The sequence below is a fragment of the Electrona antarctica genome (assembly GCF_951216825.1).
Source record: "Electrona antarctica genome assembly, chromosome: 12".
In the NCBI taxonomy this organism is placed as follows: domain Eukaryota; kingdom Metazoa; phylum Chordata; class Actinopteri; order Myctophiformes; family Myctophidae; genus Electrona; species Electrona antarctica.
This window is the reverse complement of record NC_136793.1, coordinates 36,012,909-36,035,835: the sequence shown is the minus strand read 5'-3', so window position 1 is coordinate 36,035,835 and position 22,927 is coordinate 36,012,909. Positions and strand designations below refer to the sequence as shown.

The 22,927-nt window shown below is 42.0% G+C and overlaps 1 protein-coding gene across 6 annotated transcripts in view; it reads left to right on the top strand.

Annotated features, from left to right (window-relative positions):
• The window catches only part of ppp3cca (protein phosphatase 3, catalytic subunit, gamma isozyme, a), a 38,624-nt gene extending 17,847 nt beyond the window's left edge, over nucleotides 1–20,777 (top strand). The window contains exons 4-15 of one of the 6 annotated variants that reach the window (XR_013791195.1): nucleotides 142–253; nucleotides 4,159–4,304; nucleotides 5,721–5,860; nucleotides 9,373–9,450; nucleotides 9,560–9,654; nucleotides 9,857–9,982; nucleotides 10,326–10,403; nucleotides 10,738–10,822; nucleotides 12,370–12,467; nucleotides 14,672–14,698; nucleotides 16,966–18,311; nucleotides 18,347–20,777. Coding sequence is in view for 4 of the 6 variants with exons in the window: in XM_079515211.1 (XP_079371337.1) it covers nucleotides 142–253; nucleotides 4,159–4,304; nucleotides 5,721–5,860; nucleotides 9,373–9,450; nucleotides 9,560–9,654; nucleotides 9,857–9,982; nucleotides 10,326–10,403; nucleotides 10,738–10,822; nucleotides 12,370–12,467; nucleotides 12,760–12,950 (1,149 nt within the window). In the remaining 2 variants the exon portion in view is untranslated. Of the gene's footprint in view, nucleotides 1–141; nucleotides 254–4,158; nucleotides 4,305–5,720; nucleotides 5,861–9,372; nucleotides 9,451–9,559; nucleotides 9,655–9,856; nucleotides 9,983–10,325; nucleotides 10,404–10,737; nucleotides 10,823–12,369; nucleotides 12,468–12,759; nucleotides 12,953–13,789; nucleotides 13,846–14,671; nucleotides 14,699–16,965 lie in introns of those variants that run through there. The other 5 variants (XR_013791196.1, XM_079515211.1, XM_079515212.1 and 2 more) reach the window with 5 other exon arrangements.
• Nucleotides 20,778–22,927: the final 2,150 nt, after the last annotated feature.

Genomic DNA, 22,927 nt, shown 5'->3' with positions numbered 1-22,927 from the left:
ATGTTTGAGCCTCTAATGTGCACATAGGAATATTTATGTAGATTTATAATGGGAACACAGGTTATTTATGCAGTTTCTGTATAATTCTATAATGTTGTCCTTCTCTCTGCCTATATCCCCCACCACCCCTCCCTCTCTTAGTGTGTGCTCTACCTCTGGTCGCTTAAGATCAACCACCCCACTACACTGTTTCTCCTGCGAGGGAACCATGAGTGCCGGCACCTAACCGAGTACTTCACGTTCAAACAGGAATGTAAGTGAAGTGTGGCTTTTATAACCTTGTTTGTCTGGACACAACCACAAAATGCATGCGAAGAGCATTTGCATGGCATTGAAAAAGCATTGTTGGTCTTGTTGACCCTTGAGTTGAGAACTACTGCTCTTGGCTAAAGTCAGGGTTCCTTCAGTTTTGGGAAAACTGGGCCCTTTCGAAGGAATAATTACTCGTTTGGCTCTGATGTGTTGGATTAGCCAAAAACAATACCTTGGGTAAAGCATTAGCATTAGTTAAAAAAATGGAACTGGTATTTGAATTGTTAGAAGTATTTATTTATTTATTTATTGTATCAGTCAGAAGTAGATGACACAGAGAATAATAATAAATTCATTGAGGTATTAAGGCACAGAAAGGGAGGCATACCCTCTCTAAAACGCCAGAATCTTCATTTCTGACTTGAATCTCTGATGAAAATTACAGCGCACAGTGCAATTTCATCCCAAAAGCCACACTTTTCCACATACACTCACAGGGAAATATTTCAAAATGAAGGGCATTCGTACAACCACAAATATGATCTAGCTGCTGGCTTAGGCAATGTTGGTAAAACCAACCGAGTGCTGAAGATGTGCATTTCTGAACACAGATGCAGCATTCGCAAGATCCAAAATGCACTGTAGTGCAATGTACTTCATGTCCACTAAACAGAATGTGGCCTCTCTAGATATCAGGGGATTGAACATGTTAAATGTACTTCATGTCCACTAAACAGAATGTGGCCTCTCTAGATATCAGGGGATTGAACATGTTAAATGTACTTCATGTCCACTAAACAGAATGTGGCCTCTCTAAATATCAGGGGATTGAACATGTTAAATGTACTTCATGTCCACTAAACAGAATGTGGCCTCTCTAGATATCAGGGGATTGAACATGTTAAATGTACTTCATGTCCACTAAACAGAATGTGGCCTCTAGATATCAGGGGATTGAACATGTTAAATGTCCACTAAACAGAATGTGGCCTCTCTAGATATCAGGGGATTGAACATGTTAAATGTCCACTAAACAGAATGTGGCCTCTCTAGATATCAGGGGATTGAACATGTTAAATGTACTTCATGTCCACTAAACAGAATGTGGCCTCTCTAGATATCAGGGGATTGAACATGTTAAATGCTCAAGGAGGAGATTGCTGCTACAGTGTGAATCCTTTTGGATTTACACCCTGTCTCTCAAAGGAATAAACGAGGAGTTTCCAAACATCCATTTTCTATAACTATAACCATTTTTAACTCTCTTAGTCTTGTTTTGTTTTGCATTTTTAACTCTTTGTTATATTTTAGACTCTATATTAATTTTCCTGATTATTTAAATCTCTCTAGATTTTAAATTAATAATCATGCTGTGTTATGGATATAAATATTGAACACTGTATTATATTTACCTCATTATCCTATTGTGTTGTTCCACCCATTAACATGACCTGTGGGTGGGGTGACTGGGGTCCACACATCTCGAGTGAGTTTGACACGATTGGCTCGAAACATTTGCGGGTTTTATTCTTTTTCTTCATGATCTTTTCTAACCCAGCACACCTCAACTAAGTGGTGTGCTGGTGTGAGCTTTTGTTTGAGAGGGAGAACAAGAAATCAGTGTGAAGCTTAATTTATGCTTGGGTGAAAAAATTTTGCTCAATTTAAAAAAATGCATATTTTCAACTGGAAGAAATGTGTTAATGTGAATCTCTCTCTTTTCACCCAGGCATAAATTAGGCTTTGATCAGAGCCATGATAATCAGCTACACAGGTGTGGTACCATTATTAGTATGCAAATACTAGAAACCAAAACACTTTGGCAGACCGCAGAATATAATTTGTCAGTTGCAAATAGCTTTCAGTCCTAAATGTCTCCTCCCTTTCAGGGTGGAGGCGGAGGACACTGCATGACAGAGATACTTAAACATAATTACTTTATAATAAGAGTACTCATTAGCATGTGCTTAAACTAATTGGGTAAATAAAAGATGGTTTGCATTAAGCAGATCGCTTAGTTTATATTTCAGAATCTCTTGCTAGCTCTAAGTGACAGGGCCGGATTTAGCCAGCCCCACTCAGGTGGGCAGACAGAATTGTAAGGGGGGTGACTCCGCCGGCGCGGGTGAGGTGTCAAATCCACATTGGGTGGGCAGGATGCACGTTTGGGTGGGCTATGCCCACCCCTGCCCCCCCCCTAGAACCGGCCCTGCTAAGTGATATATCACATCAGCATTCTGAATTTATTCTAATAATATTAATAATAACATTGCAGGTATCTTGAACATTTAGGGGCATATGATCCCTTTCAGTGGTCAAGATAATTGCCTTAACACCAGAGGCCTGTATTGTCTGGTCTCGATCGAACCACATCATACCAGGGTTTCCTGCACAATGTTATTATCGCCATGCCAAATCGCACCATGCTTAGCTGAATTCCATCATATTCAAGTGCTTTTGGAGAGAAATGAGATGGTCTCCATGCAGTCACTTTCAGTAGTAGAGGCCTGCAGAGGGGAACTGTATGTGTCTGTGCCCAGGTGATGGTCGTTGATGCTCATTAATACATCAAGGAAGGCAATTATGTTTCTGCACTGTCAAATAGGACTACATCTATCCTAAGATGCCATCAAAGAAAGCTTTTTGTTTTTACATTAATTTGTTAACTAAACAAGAAAGCATGTTTATAGTTGTTGCACAGAAATTAGGTCATTTTACATGAAAAGTAATATAATATATATAATATATATAATATAATGCTACTTTTGCAATGTAACCTAATTAAATAAAAATTGTGAAAAAAGCTAGGCCAGTGTCTGCCCAGTGTCTGCCCAGTGCCTCCCCAGTGTCTCCCCAGTGCCTCCCCAGTGCCTCCCCAGTGCCTCCCCAGTGACTCCCTAGTGCCTCCCCAGTGTCTGCCCAGTGCCTCCCCAGTGTCCCCCCAGTGCCTCCCCAGTGTCTCCCTAAGCAATACAAGAGCAATAATACAAATTAATCTTAATTAATTAATCTAATTAATTAATTGATTTCATTAATTAATTAATCAAAAATGTCGGAAGGTTCCCCCCATGCCCAGCACCATGCCAAAGCTTTTTCCTGCAGGAAACACTGCATACAGTCTCACCAGTGTCCCCCCAGTGTCTGCCCAGTGCCTCCCCAGTGTCCCCCCCAGTGTCCCCCCAGTGTCCCCCCAGTGTCCCCCCAGTGTCCCCCCAGTGTCCCCCCAGTGTCTGCCCAGTGTCCCCCCAGTGTCTGCCCAGTGCCTCCCCAGTGTCTGCCCAGTGCCAAAGCTTTTTCCTGCAGGAAACACTGCATACAGTCTCCCCAGTGTCCCCCCAGTTCCTCCCCAGTGTCTGCCCAGTGTCTCCCCAGTGTCTCCCCAGTGTCCCCCCAGTTCCTCCCCAGTGTCTGCCCAGTGTCTGCCCAGTGCCAAAGCTTTTTCCTGCAGGAAACACTGCATACAGTTACTGAGCCAATAGATTTGCTTCTCCTTAAAAGAAAATTACTTCCTGCCTTCCTTAATCTCACCTGTAGCGTTGTGCAAGTCACACTGCAGCTCATGAAAGTATCGCAAGCCGTGCCCCAAACAAAAGAGCTTTGCTGATCACTGCCTGCAAAACATCCAGTAAGACAACACCCGAGAGAGCAGATAAAACTGTCCGTTTAAATTTTTTGGCTATTGGTATATTTCCAAAGGTGAGTTAGTAGATCAAGGTTTAGGCTTTAGAGCCTTACTGAAGGATGCTTTGATGGAACATAGAACAACAATATTTTGCATTTGACCTTTATTTATAGTACACTTTAGTCCCATTTGAGATACAGCATCACAATTACGAGGGAGCCCTTGTCCTCTCACTCTTTTTCCAGTAGAAAAGTTTACCACATGTCTGTTTGTTTTAATGTCAGGTAAAATCAAATACTCAGAGCGGGTGTATGATGCCTGCATGGAGGCCTTCGATTGCTTGCCCCTCGCTGCCCTCCTCAACCAACAGTTCCTGTGTGTACATGGCGGACTTTCACCAGAAATCAACTGCCTTGACGACATTAGGAAAGTATGTGATACAACCACTCTGATACAACCATATGAATCTAGAAAACATTTTTATTTTTCAATATTGCAATATTTATTTTAAACCATTGCACAATATTTATTTTATATTTAGATATCAATATGAGTATAGAGAGTCAATATGCTATGGAAAAATATTTTGAATGTCTGAATTAATGCAGGTAATTGATTTGTAGCTTTTTACTCATGAGTATAATCGAATAACATTTTTTCTACACATCAGGTACACATCAGCATTTCATTAGCGCAAAGTCGCTAATGTGACAAAATAGGACAGCTTGTTGTGAAGCACCATGAACGCATGTGAAACTAAGGCTACGATTTAAGATGCCAAGGATTCAACAGTGATGTCACTGTTATGCTTATGCAACACGGAAGTAGCAAGGACGAGAAACTGAATTCCTGGCTGCCTCACGTACCGGTGGTATATGTCCCGGTCCGCATACCGGTGGTTGGGAACCTCTGAACTAGGGGATAACATTTCCCCTGTTTAACTGTGATCAAATTAAATATGAATCAATTGGAGATATAAACCCTCCAACTCATCGAGGACCTCCCTGGGGAGACGCCCGAGAGGCATCCTAACCAGATGACAAAACCACCTATGCTGGCTCCTTTCCAAGCTAAGAAGCAGCTCCCACGTGACTGAACCTCTCACCCTATCTCTAAGGGAGATGCCAGCCACCCGTCTGAGAAAACTCATTTTGGCCGATTGTATCAGAAAAATCTTGAATTATAAAAAAGTTTGAATAATTTAACCAGTAAGACTGAGGGCGAGAATCGCCCTCGCCCTAAAGGGCCGATGCACGCATCCGCCTGAGTGACAGCAGACTGCTGGGCGAGCGCTGGTGCTTTGGCATGGGGGGTAAAATCTTAATTTTCAGGCCTGTTGAGAACTCTAGTTTTCGCCGGCTACCGGGCACGGCAGCACTAATAACTTTGGGGCAGGCCCGTCTAGAGTTTGAATGGACAGGTGTCAGTCAAAAGGGAGACATCGAAGAGGAAGGATAGATGGGGAAGGATCAACATATGGAATGTCAGATCAGGTAGCTCCATATATGGAGATCTAAGGATTTGAGGTTTGAGTTCAGATGTCGAGTTGCTGGCCAATATTGAATATTGATGATCAGTGATCTCCATATATGGGCTTAATATTGATGACATCAGGGATCTCCATCCCTGATGATGTCACGTGATGTCATGTGCTCCATCCCTGATGATGTCACGTGATGTCATGTACTCCATCCCTGATGATGTCACGTGCCCGACCAACACACAAACTGACGGGAAATGCGCGATTCCATAGTTAACTGCGACCTTCACATTAAAATGTTTGAGAACTACTGGTCTATGGCACGTCCATATTAAGTTTGTGTGTTGTGTGTTTTGTTCCCTGTAGTTAGACAGGTTTAAAGAGCCTCCAGCCTTTGGGCCCATGTGTGATCTCATCTGGGCTGACCCCGGTGAGGACTACGGCAGTGAAAAGACATCCGAACACTTTAACCACAACTCTGTCAGAGGCTGCTCGTACTTTTTCAGGTATCAGAGCTTTTATTCTACCAAGAAAGGCTAGTCAAAAAAAGAAGGAAAACAAAAGAGCTAATTCAATATGTAGGCATCACAAAGCTGTAATCTTTCAATGAAGAGACAGTGGTGACAGGTTGTCACACAAATGATGTTGCAAAAATGTAACACCTGGGAATCAAGCCTGTGTCTCCCGCGAGGAAATCCAACGTCTTGACCACTAAGCAATTGGCAAAAGGCAATTGCCTATGGCTCAGGGGAGATATTAGACTTTTGAGGCCATCAGGCTGAGGTTGTGAGCCTCTTTGCAATACTGCTGCTAATTCTGTGATTCAAAATCTATTGTTTTTGGTGAGAAACCCTGTTGTGTGTGTATATATAAAGTAGTTTTCTGGTGTTCTGAATAAGAGTGTCAACAAAATTAAACTGAAATGAAATTACATAATTAATGTAAAATTCTACAAGAAAATCACAGTTAGGATTTGTTTTCTCGCCATGGTACAACCATAATTCTTTGCACATTAGAAAGGTAAATTAATGAAACTAATAAATAAAATCAGCACTCATTGAGCCAGACTTATACCGAGTCATCTCCAGTGCAATGCATTGATGTGCTAATTGTCAGGAAACTGTTCCATCTCAGACTACTGTTGATCTAATCAGTTGCAGGTGGCTAGCTAATTTCCTGAACAGTCTATCAGCAGTGGGCTGGTTGAGGAGGCGTGGCTGGGCCAGAAGGAATAGGCTGTTAAAAGCCTAGCCATTGCCTCGTCAAGCTCAGCCGACCTCTCTCTGAGCTCTTTTAGTCAGACTAACCTCGATCTGTGTTCCAAAATCGCTGTGTGAACCGGTCTGGAGCGGATGGTAATTTACGTCACTATTTTGTAGTCATCAGGCAGGAAACCACAATACGGAATAAGAAGTACCCATTCATAGTACTGATTCCGCCTTGTGGTTTCCTGCCAGATGACCACAAATCATTGACTACAACATGTACCCCCTCACAGTCTCTGTCTGGTTGGCTGTACCCCCTCAGTCTCTGTCTGGTTGGCTGTACCCCCTCAGTCTCTGTCTGGTTGGCTGTACCCCCTCACAGTCTCTGTCTGGTTGGCTGTACCCCCCTCACATTTTTTGTCTGGTTGGCTGTACCCCCTCAGTCTCTGTCTGGTTGGCTGTACCCTCTCAGTCTCTGTCTGGTTGGCTGTACCCCCTCACAGTCTGTCTGGTTGGCTGTACCCCCTCAGTCTCTGTCTGGTTGGCTGTACCCACACAGTCCCCTTCTGGTTTGCTGTACCCACTCAGTCTCTGTCTGGTTTGCTGTACCCACTCAGTCTCTGTCTGGTTGGCTGTACCCCCTCACAGTCTGTCTGGTTGGCTGTACCCCCTCACAGTCTGTCTGGTTGGCTGTACCCCCTCAGTCTCTGTCTGGTTGGCTGTACCCACACAGTCCCCTTCTGGTTGGCTGTACCCACTCAGTCTCTGTCTGGTTGGCTGTACCCCCTCAGTCTGTCTGGTTGGCTGTACCCCCTCACAGTCTCTGTCTGGTTGGCTGTACCCACTCAGTCTCTTGTCTGGTTGGCTGTACCCCCTCAGTCTCTGTCTGGTTGGCTGTACCCACACAGTCTCTGTCTGGTTGGCTGTACCCACTCAGTCTCTGTCTGGTTGGCTGTACCCACACAGTCTGTCTGGTTGGCTGTACCCCCTCAGTCTGTCTGTTTGGCTGTACCGCCACAGTCTCTTGTCTGGTTGGCTGTACCCACACAGTCTGTCTGGTTGGCTGTACCCCCTCAGTCTGTCTGTTTGGCTGTACCGCCACAGTCTCTGTCTGGTTGGCTGTACCCCCTCAGTCTGTCTGTTTGGCTGTACCCCCTCAGTCTGTCTGGTTGGCTGTACCCCCTCAGTCTGTCTGGTTGGCTGTACCCCCTCAGTCTGTCTGTTTGGCTGTACCCCCTCAGTCTCTGTAGACGCCTCCTCCGGCTCTGCAGCCTCTGTAGGGGTGCAGGCACACTTGTCGCGTCAAATAACGCCTGGATCAGGTGTCTCTTACGGGTTTTTAAACAGCTGGTGGATTGAAATGATGCTTGTGCGCGGCTTCAACTTCAATGCTACAAGTTGAAGCCGTGCACTAGCGTCTGAAACCGGGAAGAGACGGCTGTTCTATGCGCTCTCTTGGCGCTATCTCGCTGTCTCGGACGCCATTACAGGGGAGGCAAGCTTCTGCATGCGTCAAAGAAGGGAGTTCGGTAGGCAAATCAGAGATGCTTGCTTTGGCAATGTAAACATTTGTTTAAAATAATCATATTTGAACTGTGGACCCCCTCTCCCTGACAAGCACTTGGAATGTAGGAGTTGAGACATTCAATTTAGTTTGACTCTGTTCCACAGATAAACATTGTGGAAATAGCCGTGTTGGGCTATCATGTGGGGAATAAAATTGAGAAAATGCTCGTGCACTGAGGGCTCCAATGCGACAGATGCTTTTATTGTACCATAAGTGACTGTGACGTTTCGAGCACAAGGCAGTTCCTCAGACTAAATGTGAAAACAGAGAAACACATCTTTATACAACCCACTGACACAGGTGTGGACAATCTAACGTGACCAAGATAGTAAGGGACATCCCAAGTGTGGGTTGGGGATGGGCATGTCATTGTTCTCTTTTCCGCCATCATGTGGGGGAGCATTGAGACCAATATTGTCCTAATATATTGTCACGCTGTTCAATCAGTCAAACCTATATGTAAACGGCAGTAAACAACAGACTTCTGGGCTCTGGCTTGGCTCTAGTCACACAGGCCACACAAACACATTTATATATAATGTATATACCAAAGAAGTCTTTCTCTGTCTCTCAGTTTGTGGCATGCTATTACAATTAAGTTAGTAGTTAAAGATGTACTGGTCATTAAGACACAATCAAATCATATGGATCTCGGTATCCACATGGCACCGTGTGGCACATGGCACCAAGTGGCCAGCCTGTCAGTAATTTATTACGCCTATTATAGTATGACATCATATTTGGTCATGGTTTAAGCCAATCAGAGTTGATTTCCAATTATAATTTATAAAATTAAAGTTAAATATTTTGATATAAAAATAAATACATTTGTGGAGGTATTTCTGTCGCCTACTGACAGCATGCATACATAGTTTGATGCTGATCGTCGAGCGGTCTGATATTAGGTCTGGATAGTGGATACACACTGATACAGTTACCTCACAGTTTGCTTTTTTCCCATCTTCTGTGGAACAGGTCATAATCACTATTGCTATTGTAAAGCAATGCTATTCTGAGGCTGTTTATTAGTATGTGAGGTTCTGCATGTCTGATGGCCAGCTGACTCAGGGGAAACTTGTGTTTTTGCAGCATCTGGAAATTCTCTCTGCCTGTCAGGAAACCTTTGCTGCCAAACCACTGTGGTGTATCAAACAAGGCATTGGCATAGACATTAACATGTGTCTACTAATAATGTATTCTGATGTCTCTCTCTCTCTTTGTACTTCTCTGTCCATCTCTGTCACAGTTACTCAGCGGTGTGCGACTTTTTGGTAAATAATAACCTGCTGTCGGTAATAAGGGCCCATGAAGCGCAGGATGCCGGGTAGGTCAGCAGGGATTTAACAAGTAATGACGCACCTCTGTGTATCACAGTAGTTTATCTTCAAGTGTTGTCTAATGAATTAATTGTCATTGTTTTCTTTGTGGCACAGGTATCGGATGTACAGAAAGAGCCAGACTACAGGCTTCCCTTCACTAATCACAATCTTTTCTGCTCCAAATTACTTAGACGTCTACAACAACAAAGGTTTGAGCTAGAGAAAACATACCAAAGCATACGTGCAATGAAATGGGAATAGAGAAAAGTGTAAACAGAGCTGTGTTTCATTGCAACTTACAAAAGAAATATCTTTACAAAACCATCCAAATTGTGCATTTGCTGTCATAAAAAGTTATACATCCACATAGGAAAAGTTAGCTTGGGAAAAACTTTCTCTCTCTCTCATTAGCTGCTGTATTAAAATATGAGAACAACGTGATGAACATCCGACAGTTCAACTGCTCTCCCCATCCTTACTGGCTTCCCAACTTCATGGATGTCTTTACGTGGTCTCTGCCTTTTGTTGGGGAAAAAGGTTTGTTTCATTCTCTCTGCACTAGATGTACTCCTATTGTTGTTCTCTCCCCATACAGTGGACAATGTGATGGACCAGGGGTTCCTAGTTCCCATGATAGAATTTCTGCATTATCAAGACAGGGAATGTCTGGGAATCTGGGGAGTACTTGTTAACAAAAACAAGAATTGTAATAAATAAAATCTTCATCAGGTTGTGTGTTATTCAGCCTTTTTCTACGAAATATATTGTTCGATCCTTTCTCAAATGTGCAATGGATTTTATTTGACACGGCTAAGGTGGAGTTGTATGTTTTAATGTAATGTTGGCTTCATAATAGAGTGTCCTCCCTCTGCACCCACAGTGACGGAGATGCTAGTGAACGTGTTGAACATCTGCTCTGATGATGAGCTCATGTCGGAGGGAGATGACCTTTGTGAAGGTGAGGCTGAGGACACAACAGAGAGAACCCTGCAGCTCAAAGTTCATCCTTTGACCACACTAAGCAGACATGCTACTGTCTGCATCACAGCCAAAGGCTTCAAACAGGAGCATTTATAGCTGTCTACTGTAACTAGATGGGAGTTTATTGCAGTGGTGCCCCTCTTCTCCCTTGCACTAGGGATTATTGACTGACATAAATGCTTTACAGAAAATGCAAAGGTAATACATAATCAAAAGGCCAAATAATGGCATTAATGTCACTGTTGAGAGCAGAGGTGAATATGACTGTGTACCGTGTCTTGGTGTTAATGCTGTTTACTACATGGTTACAGGAGGCACCTCGGCTATGCGCAAGGAGGTCATCCGGAACAAGATCCGCGCCGTCGGAAAGATGGCCCGAGTCTTCTCCGTCCTCAGGTCTGGAATCGCCTCAATACTCCTAATAACTCCTAAGCTTTTGCTGAACATAGCAGATCAAATCAATCGGGCCCCAAACTAGCATAGAGTGCTGAGGGACTCCACTCGACCACATTTTAGTGCTTAATCACTCCTTATCACTCCCCCATCATTTTGAAAAGACTACTCCTTATTATCACTCTCCCATCATTCTGAAAGCATTACTTCAACTGTAAGTCTGCAATTATAATGATATGATCATATGAACAATGAACCTTTCTATCTGGTCATGATTACTAATCATCATTTTTCTCAAAATGTGCATTTGTGTAAAATATGTTCTTAAAGTACCAATAGTAATCCCTAAAATATCAGTCTAGCCATAGTTTTTGTGAGGTTATGGCTGTGTTTAGGCATAGTTTTGGTGACGTTATGGTTTGGCATAGTGTAAAAACCTAAGGAACTTAAGTAATCATTGTTCTGAAGAAGTTTAATTTATGGACACATCCCCACACTAGCAGGCAGCAGGTTAACATGGAAATGGATTGGAAATTTGAAAGTGTGCTATCCTCATTAACTGTGTGCGGACTTAATGTGGCTGTGAAGGGGGGAGGGGGAGGTGGCGGGGGGGCTGTTCAAAATCAAATACTATATAAGTGAGTATCCGAACTCTCTGAGATTTGGGTCCATTCCTAGAATATTGCGATATTTTATTTAGTCAATAATATCACCCAGCCCTAACACCAAGCTGTATAACATGAAGGCATGCTACTGCGGGAAAAAATGAAAGGAAAGGAAAAGGAAAGTCTGAATAGCCAAATGGAACACACGCACACACCCACACGGTGTGTGGGGCTGAAGAAGATGCTAAGGGAGAGTGTTAATTAAATTGAAAGGAGTCAGTTTGAGTGCACATTCTGAACAATGAAGTTGTGTTTGAAAACATGGCGCCTCCATGAAAGGATTATGAGCTGGCAGCTCATGAGTCACGATGCACGCCCGGAAGCATAATGCCATTAGTCGTTATTCCAGATAAATGCTGCTGTCGCTAGTCTGTCAGACTGTACGAAAGTGGGCTGGATTTTGAGAGAGCGGTCAGTTTTGTTTTATGTTCATGGCGTGGTTCCTAGGGATTGAGCTGCCAAAAGACTTTCTGTGTCTCACTGTGTGTCCATGGCCAATCTTGCACACCAATTTTTACTTTTCTAATTTCTACTATGGTTGTCTGCATGTAAAACAGCAGGAATATACATTTAGAACAATTACTGAAATGTCATAATTATTTTATACAATAGGTTAGGGAGAGTGTCAACTGTCTTGGGAGAGTTTGTCTAAATGGTCAAAATGCTTGTACTTTGTAAATAGTTAATGGGCATTAAATAGCCTCAAATGAAATGGAATTGGTAAAGGGGACACGGTCATGTGGTAGCAATTTGTCTAGTTCACATTCTTATCCAGAGCAGGTTGGGGATAAGATGATATCTAAACTGCTAAGCTACTCTGCTGCTGTCCTGTTAAAACGACAGGCCTGAAGTGTGTACTATTATGTGTGTGCATGCCTATTCCAGGGAAGAGAGTGAGAGTGTGTTAACACTCAAAGGATTGACTCCCACCGGTACCCTGCCTTTGGGAGTGTTGTCAGGGGGCAAACAGACCATAGAGAGTGGTAAGTTGACATTTCATTCCTCTACGTTTTGTATTTTCTTCAAGCCTCGATTTTGTCTGCCCTCACTAACAAAACCCGACCAGGTCTCGCCCAGACAAATTAAAAGTGGGCTGTAATAATTGGTTAGCCTAAATAATATTAACGAGTAAATTCCATTTACTTGATGTTGATAAATGCCATTAATCGGTGGTGGTAGACTAGCCTTATGCATATATCGGCTCCACTTTTGCTCAGCGATGAACCAGTCAGTCTCCTTTTGAAGGGTGCTATATTAATGGTCTCACGCTCACAGCAGGAGAATTTGCCTGCTTTTGGATCAACACGGCCCCGCCCACCCTCCCTACCACCTTCCTCCACAGCACCGCCCACCCTCCCTACCACCTTCCTCCACAGCACCACAAAGCCTTTGGGCTAAGCTGTAGGTGGGCTGGCCTGGGGACGTGTGCCTCTCACTTGAAGTGGGCCTTTTACTCCCTGATCTAAAGGTCAGATTGCGGCCTCGACCCACCGAAGGACCCTGTCAGCACACCATGCTGGGGGTGTAGATTTTCTGTGGTGAGGCATGAGAGAGAGTGATGTGGTGACCTTTTGATAGAAAGGCCATCTGTGTCCATTCCATAGCTCTCATACTCCCTTCTTAGAGAAATGAGTTGAAAATCAAGTTCAAGTTGAAAATCATATGGGTGGGAATAAATCAGCCGCTTCATGGTGTGTGTGTGTGTGTGTGTGTGTGTGTGTGTGTGTGTGTGTGTGTGTGTGTGTGTGTGTGTGTGTGTGTGTGTGTGTGTGTGTGTGTGTGTGTGTGTGTGTGTGTGTGTGTGTGTGTGTGTGTGTGCGTGTGCGCGCCATCTCGGTGCATGCATAGCAATCTATCAAAAATGCAAAACCTTGTTTCTAAATGCAGGGAAGATTAGTTGCCCCATTCCAGTTTGTTTTTCCAAGTGTCACGAAAAAGGAGTACTTAATTGCTGCTGAGGTAGAAAGATGGCTGCTGCTACACTTCCTGCCCTGCAGGCTGTTATCAGAACAGAGACTAATTTATCACATACCTGTATACACATTTTTCTGACAAATGAGATGACACACACACTCTCACTTATTATTATTTTATTCTCTCAGCTTGTGGTGTTGATTATTCTGCCAGAATAGGTGGTGGTCAAATGGTGGGTTTCTTATTTTAGATCAGGCCTCTTGGTGTGTTTGTGTGATCATGCCTGTGTGTTAATTATGAGTCATTGCCACTGTACTGTATGACTGCGCGTGGGTGTCCAAATGTGCATTTGTTAGTGGCCATGACAGCGGTTTATTACTGTCTTTCACAGTGCTTCTACCACATCCCCTCTCATCTCTCCTGGCACTTTAAAACCAACGCCATCTTATTTCAACAGGGGTTTCTATCTTTTGTCTCCCTCCCACCCACCAGCCTGTTCACTCACATACTCAGTGACTCCTAGCTTTGTTTAATGTTGGAACTCGGTATAATGACTTCTCCATCATATGATTTAATGTTGAAGAATATTATTTATATAATTCAATCATAATAATTCCTTTTGAGATTATCAGGTATGCTGTTCTTCCACTGATTAAAACATTTATTCTACTCTGACTTAAGTAAATAAAAGACATGTTATATGCATGTACATAGTTGATTTGTGGAATTATGTATACATAGAGAACAAAATTAATCTTTGCCAAACGATACTACAGTTTGACTTGTGGCTGGTAATTTTGCAACCATTATTACAGTGCTGCTATGGGTGTTGACCTTTTATGTTTTCCCTGATAGTGATAATACTGTCAGCTGTATGTGTTAATGCTCTGGTCCAGGGACTCCCAGGGGTCCTTGAAGGAGTTCCAAGGGGTCTCCTGCAAATGGAGCAACAGAACTCTAAAGCCCTATTAACTTTTCTAGCTATTTAAAAAAAAAATCTACAAACTCACAACACGTCACATCACAACATATTGTGAGCTTGTAGAACTACTATTTTTGAGAGGTTTTGACAAATGTTGACAGATCTTCTCTGTCAAAGTGTCTTCATATGGCCTTATGGGGGTCCGCGGCCAAATGCATTTCAATTTGGGGGTCCTTGACATGAAAATGTTTGAGAACCACTGGTTTAATGTGACATGTTTGATTTGTTATCTGGTTTCGTTTGACGACTTCTTTCCCCCCTCCTCTCACATCTACTCGTACTATACTATAGCCATCATTGAGGCGCCTGAGGGAAAAGGTACGCATGGCTCTCTGTGGGTCAACCCTTGTGTGTGTGATGTGCAACCTTTAAAAAGACAACCCTACTTAACGTATCCATGTACTGTTGCATTACTTTGATTTGTGTCACCCTTTTGTGTGTGTTCAATTATGTCACAGATTGGTGTGCTGCAAAACCATTGGCTGCTCTTGCATCATCAGTGACTCTTGGCATACATTTATTTTATAATAAATGTATGACTACATACACTGTATACAGACATGCAAGGGATTAGAAAACATGACAACTTTTTTAATACTCTCGCCAAACAGATCATATTAAAGCCCGACCTACCAATGTCTTCTAATCAATTTGAAAAACTTTGATTAAAGCATTTGTCATTTATTTAAATTAAGTATTTATATATTAACCCTCAATATATGAAAAGAACATTTAACTTTAATTATACAATTAAGTAAATATAAATAAAAAGTAAATATAAAATACACCTAAATTAAACTTTTTTTTAAATATAGCTGATTTAGAAGCTCACAACGCATCACATTGCAGTGAAGTGACTGCTATTTCTGAAGTTTAATTTGTTAGTTTTTTCGCCTATTATGACATGCCTGTTTGTCATAATCGTCAAGTTATGCTGATATATCTGCCAGACCGAAATATCAGTTGGGCAGGGGCTCTACCAAATGTGTTTATTAAAATTATTTTAATATTGTACATTTTGTGCCAGCCAGAAACGTTAGATCTTTGATACACATTGGATACATCCTACAGGAGAAAGTTAATGTCTGTGGTGCATATGGAACCCTGGCACTACACAGTTTTATTGCAATGTCTGGAGATGCCTTATGTCCCAGAGTGAAGCCGTTGCTGCCGGTCACTTGAACAACAGAACAAGCGTTTACCAGTGCATGCATGTACTGTACACGGTTAACCATTTACAGTAAATGTCCCATCTCTGTATCACATCCATGGTTTTCATATTTTCCATTTGGTCGATTCAAATTTATATGACCCCCCCCCCCCCCCCCCCCCCCCCCCCCGCCTTTTTGAAGACCCTCCCACCTCCTGTGACCCCTTCCTATGAATATCGAACAGTCCGAACAGTCCCTAATATAATGGGAATTAGGCCAGTGACAGTCACTTATTTACAAGCAGCAGTAGGCAGAGGTCACATGGGCTCGAGATGTGTAGCCAAGTGTACCACAGAAAAGCCTTCTAAGACCTGGCTCAGATAAGGCTGGGGACCTCCCCGCTCAAGGATATTTTCAGAGGGTAATCCTGTTATGCTGCTTGGCTGTTGCTACACTGTCTTCTCTTCTCTCGTCTCCGCCCAGCCCTCCTATGTTGAAATGTTACACCTAGTGCTTTTCAACACAACTGTTTTTCAGACACTGCACAGCGTGTTCACTTTGATATGAATACCTTAATAGTAGTAACCTACAGAGCCAGATTGCCAGTTAACCACTTCAACCGTACATACGTTATTGACCAGGGTCCCCCAAGGATCTGTACTTGGTCCCCTCATTTTCTCTCTTTGCCAAAAATGGCTAATCTGCTATTTTCGCCATTATAACATGCCCTAGGGACGCTAAAGTTCATCTGGTCAAAACAGAATGCATTTGAGAATGCACACTAGTGTGTATTTGTCACATATACCTGGTAGTGCAAGAGTACCCTTTGACTATCATTCCTTGTTGGTGTTAGCTGTAAATCTACCATCTAAAACCTTCACCCTAGTTATTCCATTTTATCTTGTGTTACTGTTGATGACTTTTCTTTAACGCATATTGTGTTGAACGGTCACTTACAGTCTATTTCTTATTTGCACATGTTTTCCTGGCTGTGGGAACCTTACCGTAAGTGCTCTTTGGTGTGAGGTGTTGTGTTGTGATGTAGCTTGCCCCACTGAAGTCTGGACACTAGGTGTCACTAGTGTGCATGTGTTGTGTTCACTGGTCTTCTCTGCACTATGCAGACACTGTCTTGTGTGTTTTAGGTGCAGCTGTAACATGGATCATTGGATCTTGACTTTCTCCAGGGAAATGTTTAGGTTGTGATGTATAAAGCAAAAGCTAAACCTAAAGAAATGTGTTAGTAGATTATACAATGCTCAGTGTTCAGTTAACTCTTTACACTCCCTGTGTTAAATTAGCACTGAGAATATAACGTTGTAAACTTATGTTTGTTGCCAGTGCATTAATAATGAAAAGGAATAGCCATGTTGACGAAGCAACACTGTTGTCAGTTGCTCCTCATTTCATCACCACATTTCTTCTGCCTTGCAGCCATCCAAGGATTCTCTCCCACAAGGAAGATCCGTAACTTTGAGGAGGCACGCGGCCTGGATAGGATAAATGAGAGAATGCCTCCCCGCAAGGACGGAAAGCAGCCTGACGGCAACACAATCAACGCCAACACTCCCAACAAGAATGGCACCAATGGATAAGCGTGCTGAACACACGTACAGTAGCATGTACGCACGCACATGCACACACCCCACTTTTACTCAACCCCCATCCTACCCAGGCTCTAAATATCTTTTCACTCATCAATCCTTCTATCTCTTTGTCTGTCTTCTGTTCGCCTACATTCGGAAAGGCAAAGAAACTGGACCCCACAAAAAGAAAATGCAGCACAAAACAAGGAAACTGTTTCCTGCTGGAAAATGACAAAGGTGTTACAGGAGAGCAGGGAGAAAAAAACCGAGAAAAACAAAACAAAAACGTTTTATTTATTAAATGGATTATATTAGATATATTGTATGTAATAGCTACAAAGTATTGAATGAATACATTTCACAATCATTCAAATGTATTATGTACACTGAAGCTATAAATTATAGATAAATGTCAAGGATTGAGACGAAGGAAGAATATTTTGTTAACTTTAGTTGATTTAATCATACAGTGCTGTAGACATACCCTTTATTAAGCAATTTATACTCCGACTTATGATGTTGCATGGCAAAAATAACAGGCCCATAATCTCACAATGTGAAGCATCGTGACCTTGTAGATCTGCTATCTTTGGCACGCAACGCCATCGTATAAAGTTAAAGTATAAATCACGCTTTAGGATTTCTATTGTCTTCTATGTGCTTGGTAAGGGACCAAATATGAACCACATGGATCCTAGTGTCTCTATTCTGGGTTGAACATTCTGGGAAAATAGCAGATATACAAGCTTGCAACATATTGCTATGTGACATGTTGTAAGCTTGTGTATCGGCTATTTTTGTCTTAAGATGTGGTGTAGAGGGAAATAAACAGGGCCTTGGACCCCTGTGGGACTCTGGTCAACTAAGTATATAGAAAGTACAAATAACATTGCCTCAAGGGGCATTCAGATCTCGCATGCTTTTTGTCAGGAGATCTGATGATTTTTGGAAGGTTATTGTGTGTGTGTGTGTGCGTGTGCGTGTGCGTGTGTGTGTGTGTGTGTGATTTGAAAGATATACAGTATGTATATGTTTTGAATGGGGAACAATATATAAGGGAAGTAGATTATTTCAGAAAAGTATTGGAAATGATTATTTTATACCTCCCAAGAAAGTTTCACAAAGACTTTATGTCATCGTTTTATTTATAACTCGTCCGGGGAAAGAAATAGAGTCCCAGAATCACTGAGTGCTGTTTTTGATCAGTGCCCCGCCCCACATTCCCATAGAACAGTGATCAGTGCCCCGCCCCTCATTCCCATAGAACAATGATCAGTGCCCCCGCCCCTCATTCCCATAGAACAGTGGTTCCCAAAGTGGGGTCCGGGGACCCCCAGGGAGTTCCAGGGGGTCCCCAGCTAAATAATAGTTTGGAACCAAATGGACCCTTATGAGTCCGAAATTGGGGGTCCCAGAGATAGTAATGTCATTAAATGGGGGTCCGTAGACTAATGCATGTCAAACTAGGCGTCCTTCAAATGAAACTGGTTGATAATCTCTTAGAGTCGTAAAAATCTTCTCTTATGGGGGTCCCTGGCATATCCTTTCAAATGGGGGTCCGCAGGCTAATTAGTGTCATTTTGGGAGTCCTTGACATGAAAGGTTTGGGAACCTCTGCCATAGAACATTGTAAGCAAAATGTCCATTTACATTTGCACCCATTGTCATTTCTTTGACAACTTTTGAACTGCTGTTGAATGTTCAAATGATGGGACATAACATCATTGGTACTTGCTATTTAGTAGCTGTAGTGTGCTGTTAATACTAGGGCTGCACATTTATTGTTTAGAATGGAAAACGTATGTGTCCGTCTGAGGGTGATGGTGGGTTATTGCACATTTGCATCTTACAGTTTGTTATAAACCACTGAAAAGACCACATGACTGAGATCTCCTTCATCGGCGGTGAAGCGTTGGATTAGACTTGACGGAGATCTTTCCTCTATAGTCTATAGCGTTTCTTTCTTTCACATATATATATATATATATATAAAATAGTATGTGTGTGTGTATATATATATATATATATATATATATAAATACATTTGTATTTTTTTTGCAGTCTTGCTGATTATCCAGTACTGTAATTATGAATTACTAGACCTGTACCCGGCTGTAGAGCACAGAGTCGGTAACGATTGAAGTTGGAGATCCATGCCCCACCCGGCTATGTCTGTCCCTTTTATGCCCATATATGGATATTTCTGGATCTGTGTCCCTTTATTACTATATATGGAGTTCTGTGTCGGGCATGCCCAAATATGGATTGTTGTGATGTCAGAACAGGCCAGCTCCATATATGGACCCTGGGCAGGGGCCCTGTCCAGAGCCCGGGAAGAGGCCTTTTGTGGCGATTCTGGACAACCATGGGTCCGACCGACTCGACACCGGACACTGCACTCCCTGTGGGTGTGGAACGCGTGTGTCGAATTTGTAGTCTGTGGGGCGAACGGTTCTCGAGTTACATGGATTACAGACGTACACACGTACAGAGATATGGTGTATAGATAGATGGGCTTAAATGGCTTAGAGACAAATGTATTGTGCAGCCCTAGTTAATACAGTATCTGTGGTAATTTGATGGCACAGCAGCCAGATATACATTATGTCCTATTCCAAGAACATATCAACTCTGGTCAAAAATCACTTGGTTGTGATTTTTGAATCAAAAACAGCTTGATCTTGGGGTTGAGTACTGCACATGGACATTATGGCCTAACATACCAACCAACAGTCCTCTTGGACAAAACATTTCATTTCCCCCCTTAATGCAGATTAACTACTGCTGCTATTGGACTGAAATTTATTTGCATTATTACTATGGTATAATTTGTAATTTCATTGTATTTAACAAAGTTTTGGCACTTGGTTTGATATCGTTGCTGTTGGGCAGAAACCTTGTTTCTCCATATTTCGTCTTATTCTGTCTGTTTTAGATTATTGCCCTATTTTATACTTCAGAGTATGGCAGTGTCTCAACTGTAGCAAAAATTGGCTGATCTGCTATTTTTGAAAAACATTTAAAATGTACCCAAAATGGCAAATTGGACATAGTACAAGGTTTCCAAGCAAGGTTTCCAAGCAAAGATTTGAAGTTGATTGTCAAACACTAAACAAGGGATGTGCTTCGGGGTTGCTTCCTTTTTTCGTTACAGCAGTGTCACCATCTATTGCGCTGTGGGTTTTTATTTTCTTGATTCTGATGACTGCACATACGTGAAAATATGGGCGATTGCTTCTAAATGTATTAGAATTTCAGCAAAATGGGTGCTGTCAAGCAGCAATACCAATGTGATAACCCTGATTAGTATTTCCCAGACATGGATGGACTGAGTCATTCACCATGGAGGAGTTATGGTGTTATGAAACGGTACACGGCCGCCTCACAAGCAGCTGTCTATTAAAACCCCAAACTGTACTGTAATCATCTTCGGCACAGCTGACTCATTTAGTAACACGGGTGATCAAACCGAGACTGGAGACATTAAGCAATCACTGCTCATACATTACTGGTATTTTTGTCTTTCTTTTCTTTTTGTGTTGAAGTATTCTGTTCTGTTCTGAACAACATCCACTCTGAATGACCACACTCCCACACCCTTTAAGACATGATTGTTATTTTTCACTTGGAAATACAACCAACTTTTAATTGGTGCTTTGATACACCTGTCTGTAAGTCTGCTTCTGTCTTTTGAGAAAGGAAAACAAACACAAAAAAAGCTTTAAGATTTGCTATTCACTTGTGAATTTACCCTTTTTTATAAAGGCATTTGAGCTCATGTGCCATGTCACCTTGGCCACACCTGTCAAGACGTGTGTGTGCTTGTGTGTGTGCGCGTGCGTGTGTGTGTGTGTGTGTGTGTGTGTGTGTGTGTGTGCAGTATGACATGAAGCCAAGTCCAACGTCTCATTCAAGCACATGGAGAGATTTGGATGACGGTAAAATATGTTTTGTATCCTTATGCTATACCATTTCCAAGCTCACTGACTATTGACGGTAACATGGGACATTTTCTTAGTTTTGGGGTTTACATTTAATAGAAATTATGTTCAAAGTGAGTCAAAAACTAAGGCTTGATTGGGTGAGCAAACACTGATGATTTCTTGTCAGGTTCTATACATATCTTGCAGAATGTAAAGAACATCTTTCATTTACTAAATCTTCTGAATAGCTGTAAAAAGGGACAAGAAACCCTTTCATCAAGTACCGTACTTCTCATGCAAGGCCATGAAAACTTTCTCTTCGTAGATGTATCACTTGAAAATAATAAAATAAAATGAAATGAAATGTTGTTTTTCCCTCTATTTTGGGGTTTCACTTGTCGCTCAAGTTTGAAGGATATTTTTGAGCAAATTTAGTAAAGCATCAAACTTTCTTTTATTGCTTTAACACAAATTCGTATGATTTTTGATTAATTTGTGCTGTTGGGGAGGCATTTGATTCAGTGTTCTGTGTGTTTTGCAACCTGCCTTATTTCATGAATTCATAACTGCTAATCATCTACTTAGGCAATGGCCAGGACCACTAGAGTAGTTGGGGATGAATTGCCTGGTTTAAGGGGTCCTCAGTTAAACTTGTTGAGAGAGTTGTGCCCAATTTATATACTTCAGTGTGCGATGAGTTGTGGATGTGATCTGTGAGCTTGTAGAACTTCTGTTTTAGACGCACAACGCCATCATACAATGGAGCATAAATTATTGTGGAGGAGCATAGGGAAGGATAAGCGCTAATTCGTCAAAAAGCGCCAAAGTTTGCACAGAAGTAGCCCAGGGCTAGCCTGGCGCAGCCACACTAAACCCGCCCCTATTGCATATGCATATGCCCGAGGCGCGCGCAGCTAGCCCAGGGCATAGCCACTTGCCCAAATGTGTGATCACATTTGTGATGACGGCTATGGCCGTTTTTAGCCCAACAAGTTTTTTTTTGTGCAAAACGAATGCTTGGAATGGGTTCAGAATCATGAAAACCCCCTAGTTTGACACATCACATGCTACTTAAAGCATAATGACATTTTGAATTTTTTGCCTTTTTATATAGGTTGCTAATCAGGGTATTTTGGTTTAATTTTGAGGTACCCAGCCCCCCAAAAGAGTCAGACAGACTAGTCGCTCTGCATGGTGGGCTTTAGACTGGATAAGGCTTTCCACAGCTACCACAACACAGCACAGGCACTGTCTGCAGTGCACATACTGTAGCAGAGCAGAAGCTCTCAATGTTTTAACCATAATGCAACTAAATATACAATAACTAAACACAAATATCACTTGAATTGGATTGCAATAATTTACAAAACGTATGGCCATTCTTTACACAATTCAAGCAAATGTCAACAATATAAAAAATAAAATAGAAATGTTTTATTACTTGTGAAAATGCTTGAAAGACGGCATCATTTCAACAGAAGTTTTTACAGAAATCTTGTGATGTGAAACCTATATTGCTGCTTTGTACAGTATGTACAAAGCAGCAGTATGTTACTTTCAGTTCTCTATATTTGATGTGAAATGATATTTTGAACTATACAGTCCCTTTTCATTTTGTTCAGTGTCTTCATCTGAATCATACAATACTCAGCAAGGATAAGCAATATAATCGGAGCTTATTTACATGGTCATTAGTAACAAAGCTGAAAAGCAGCTCCTGTAGAAACTGAATAAAGCAACCAACCCACTCACTGACTGCAGCTGTAGCTTTTGTTCTACAGATCTGGTTCTATTTCATTGCTGCCGGGAAGAAACCTCTTATCCCCATATACCTTGCTTCTTCTTTCATTCATATATATATATATATATATATATATTATATATAGA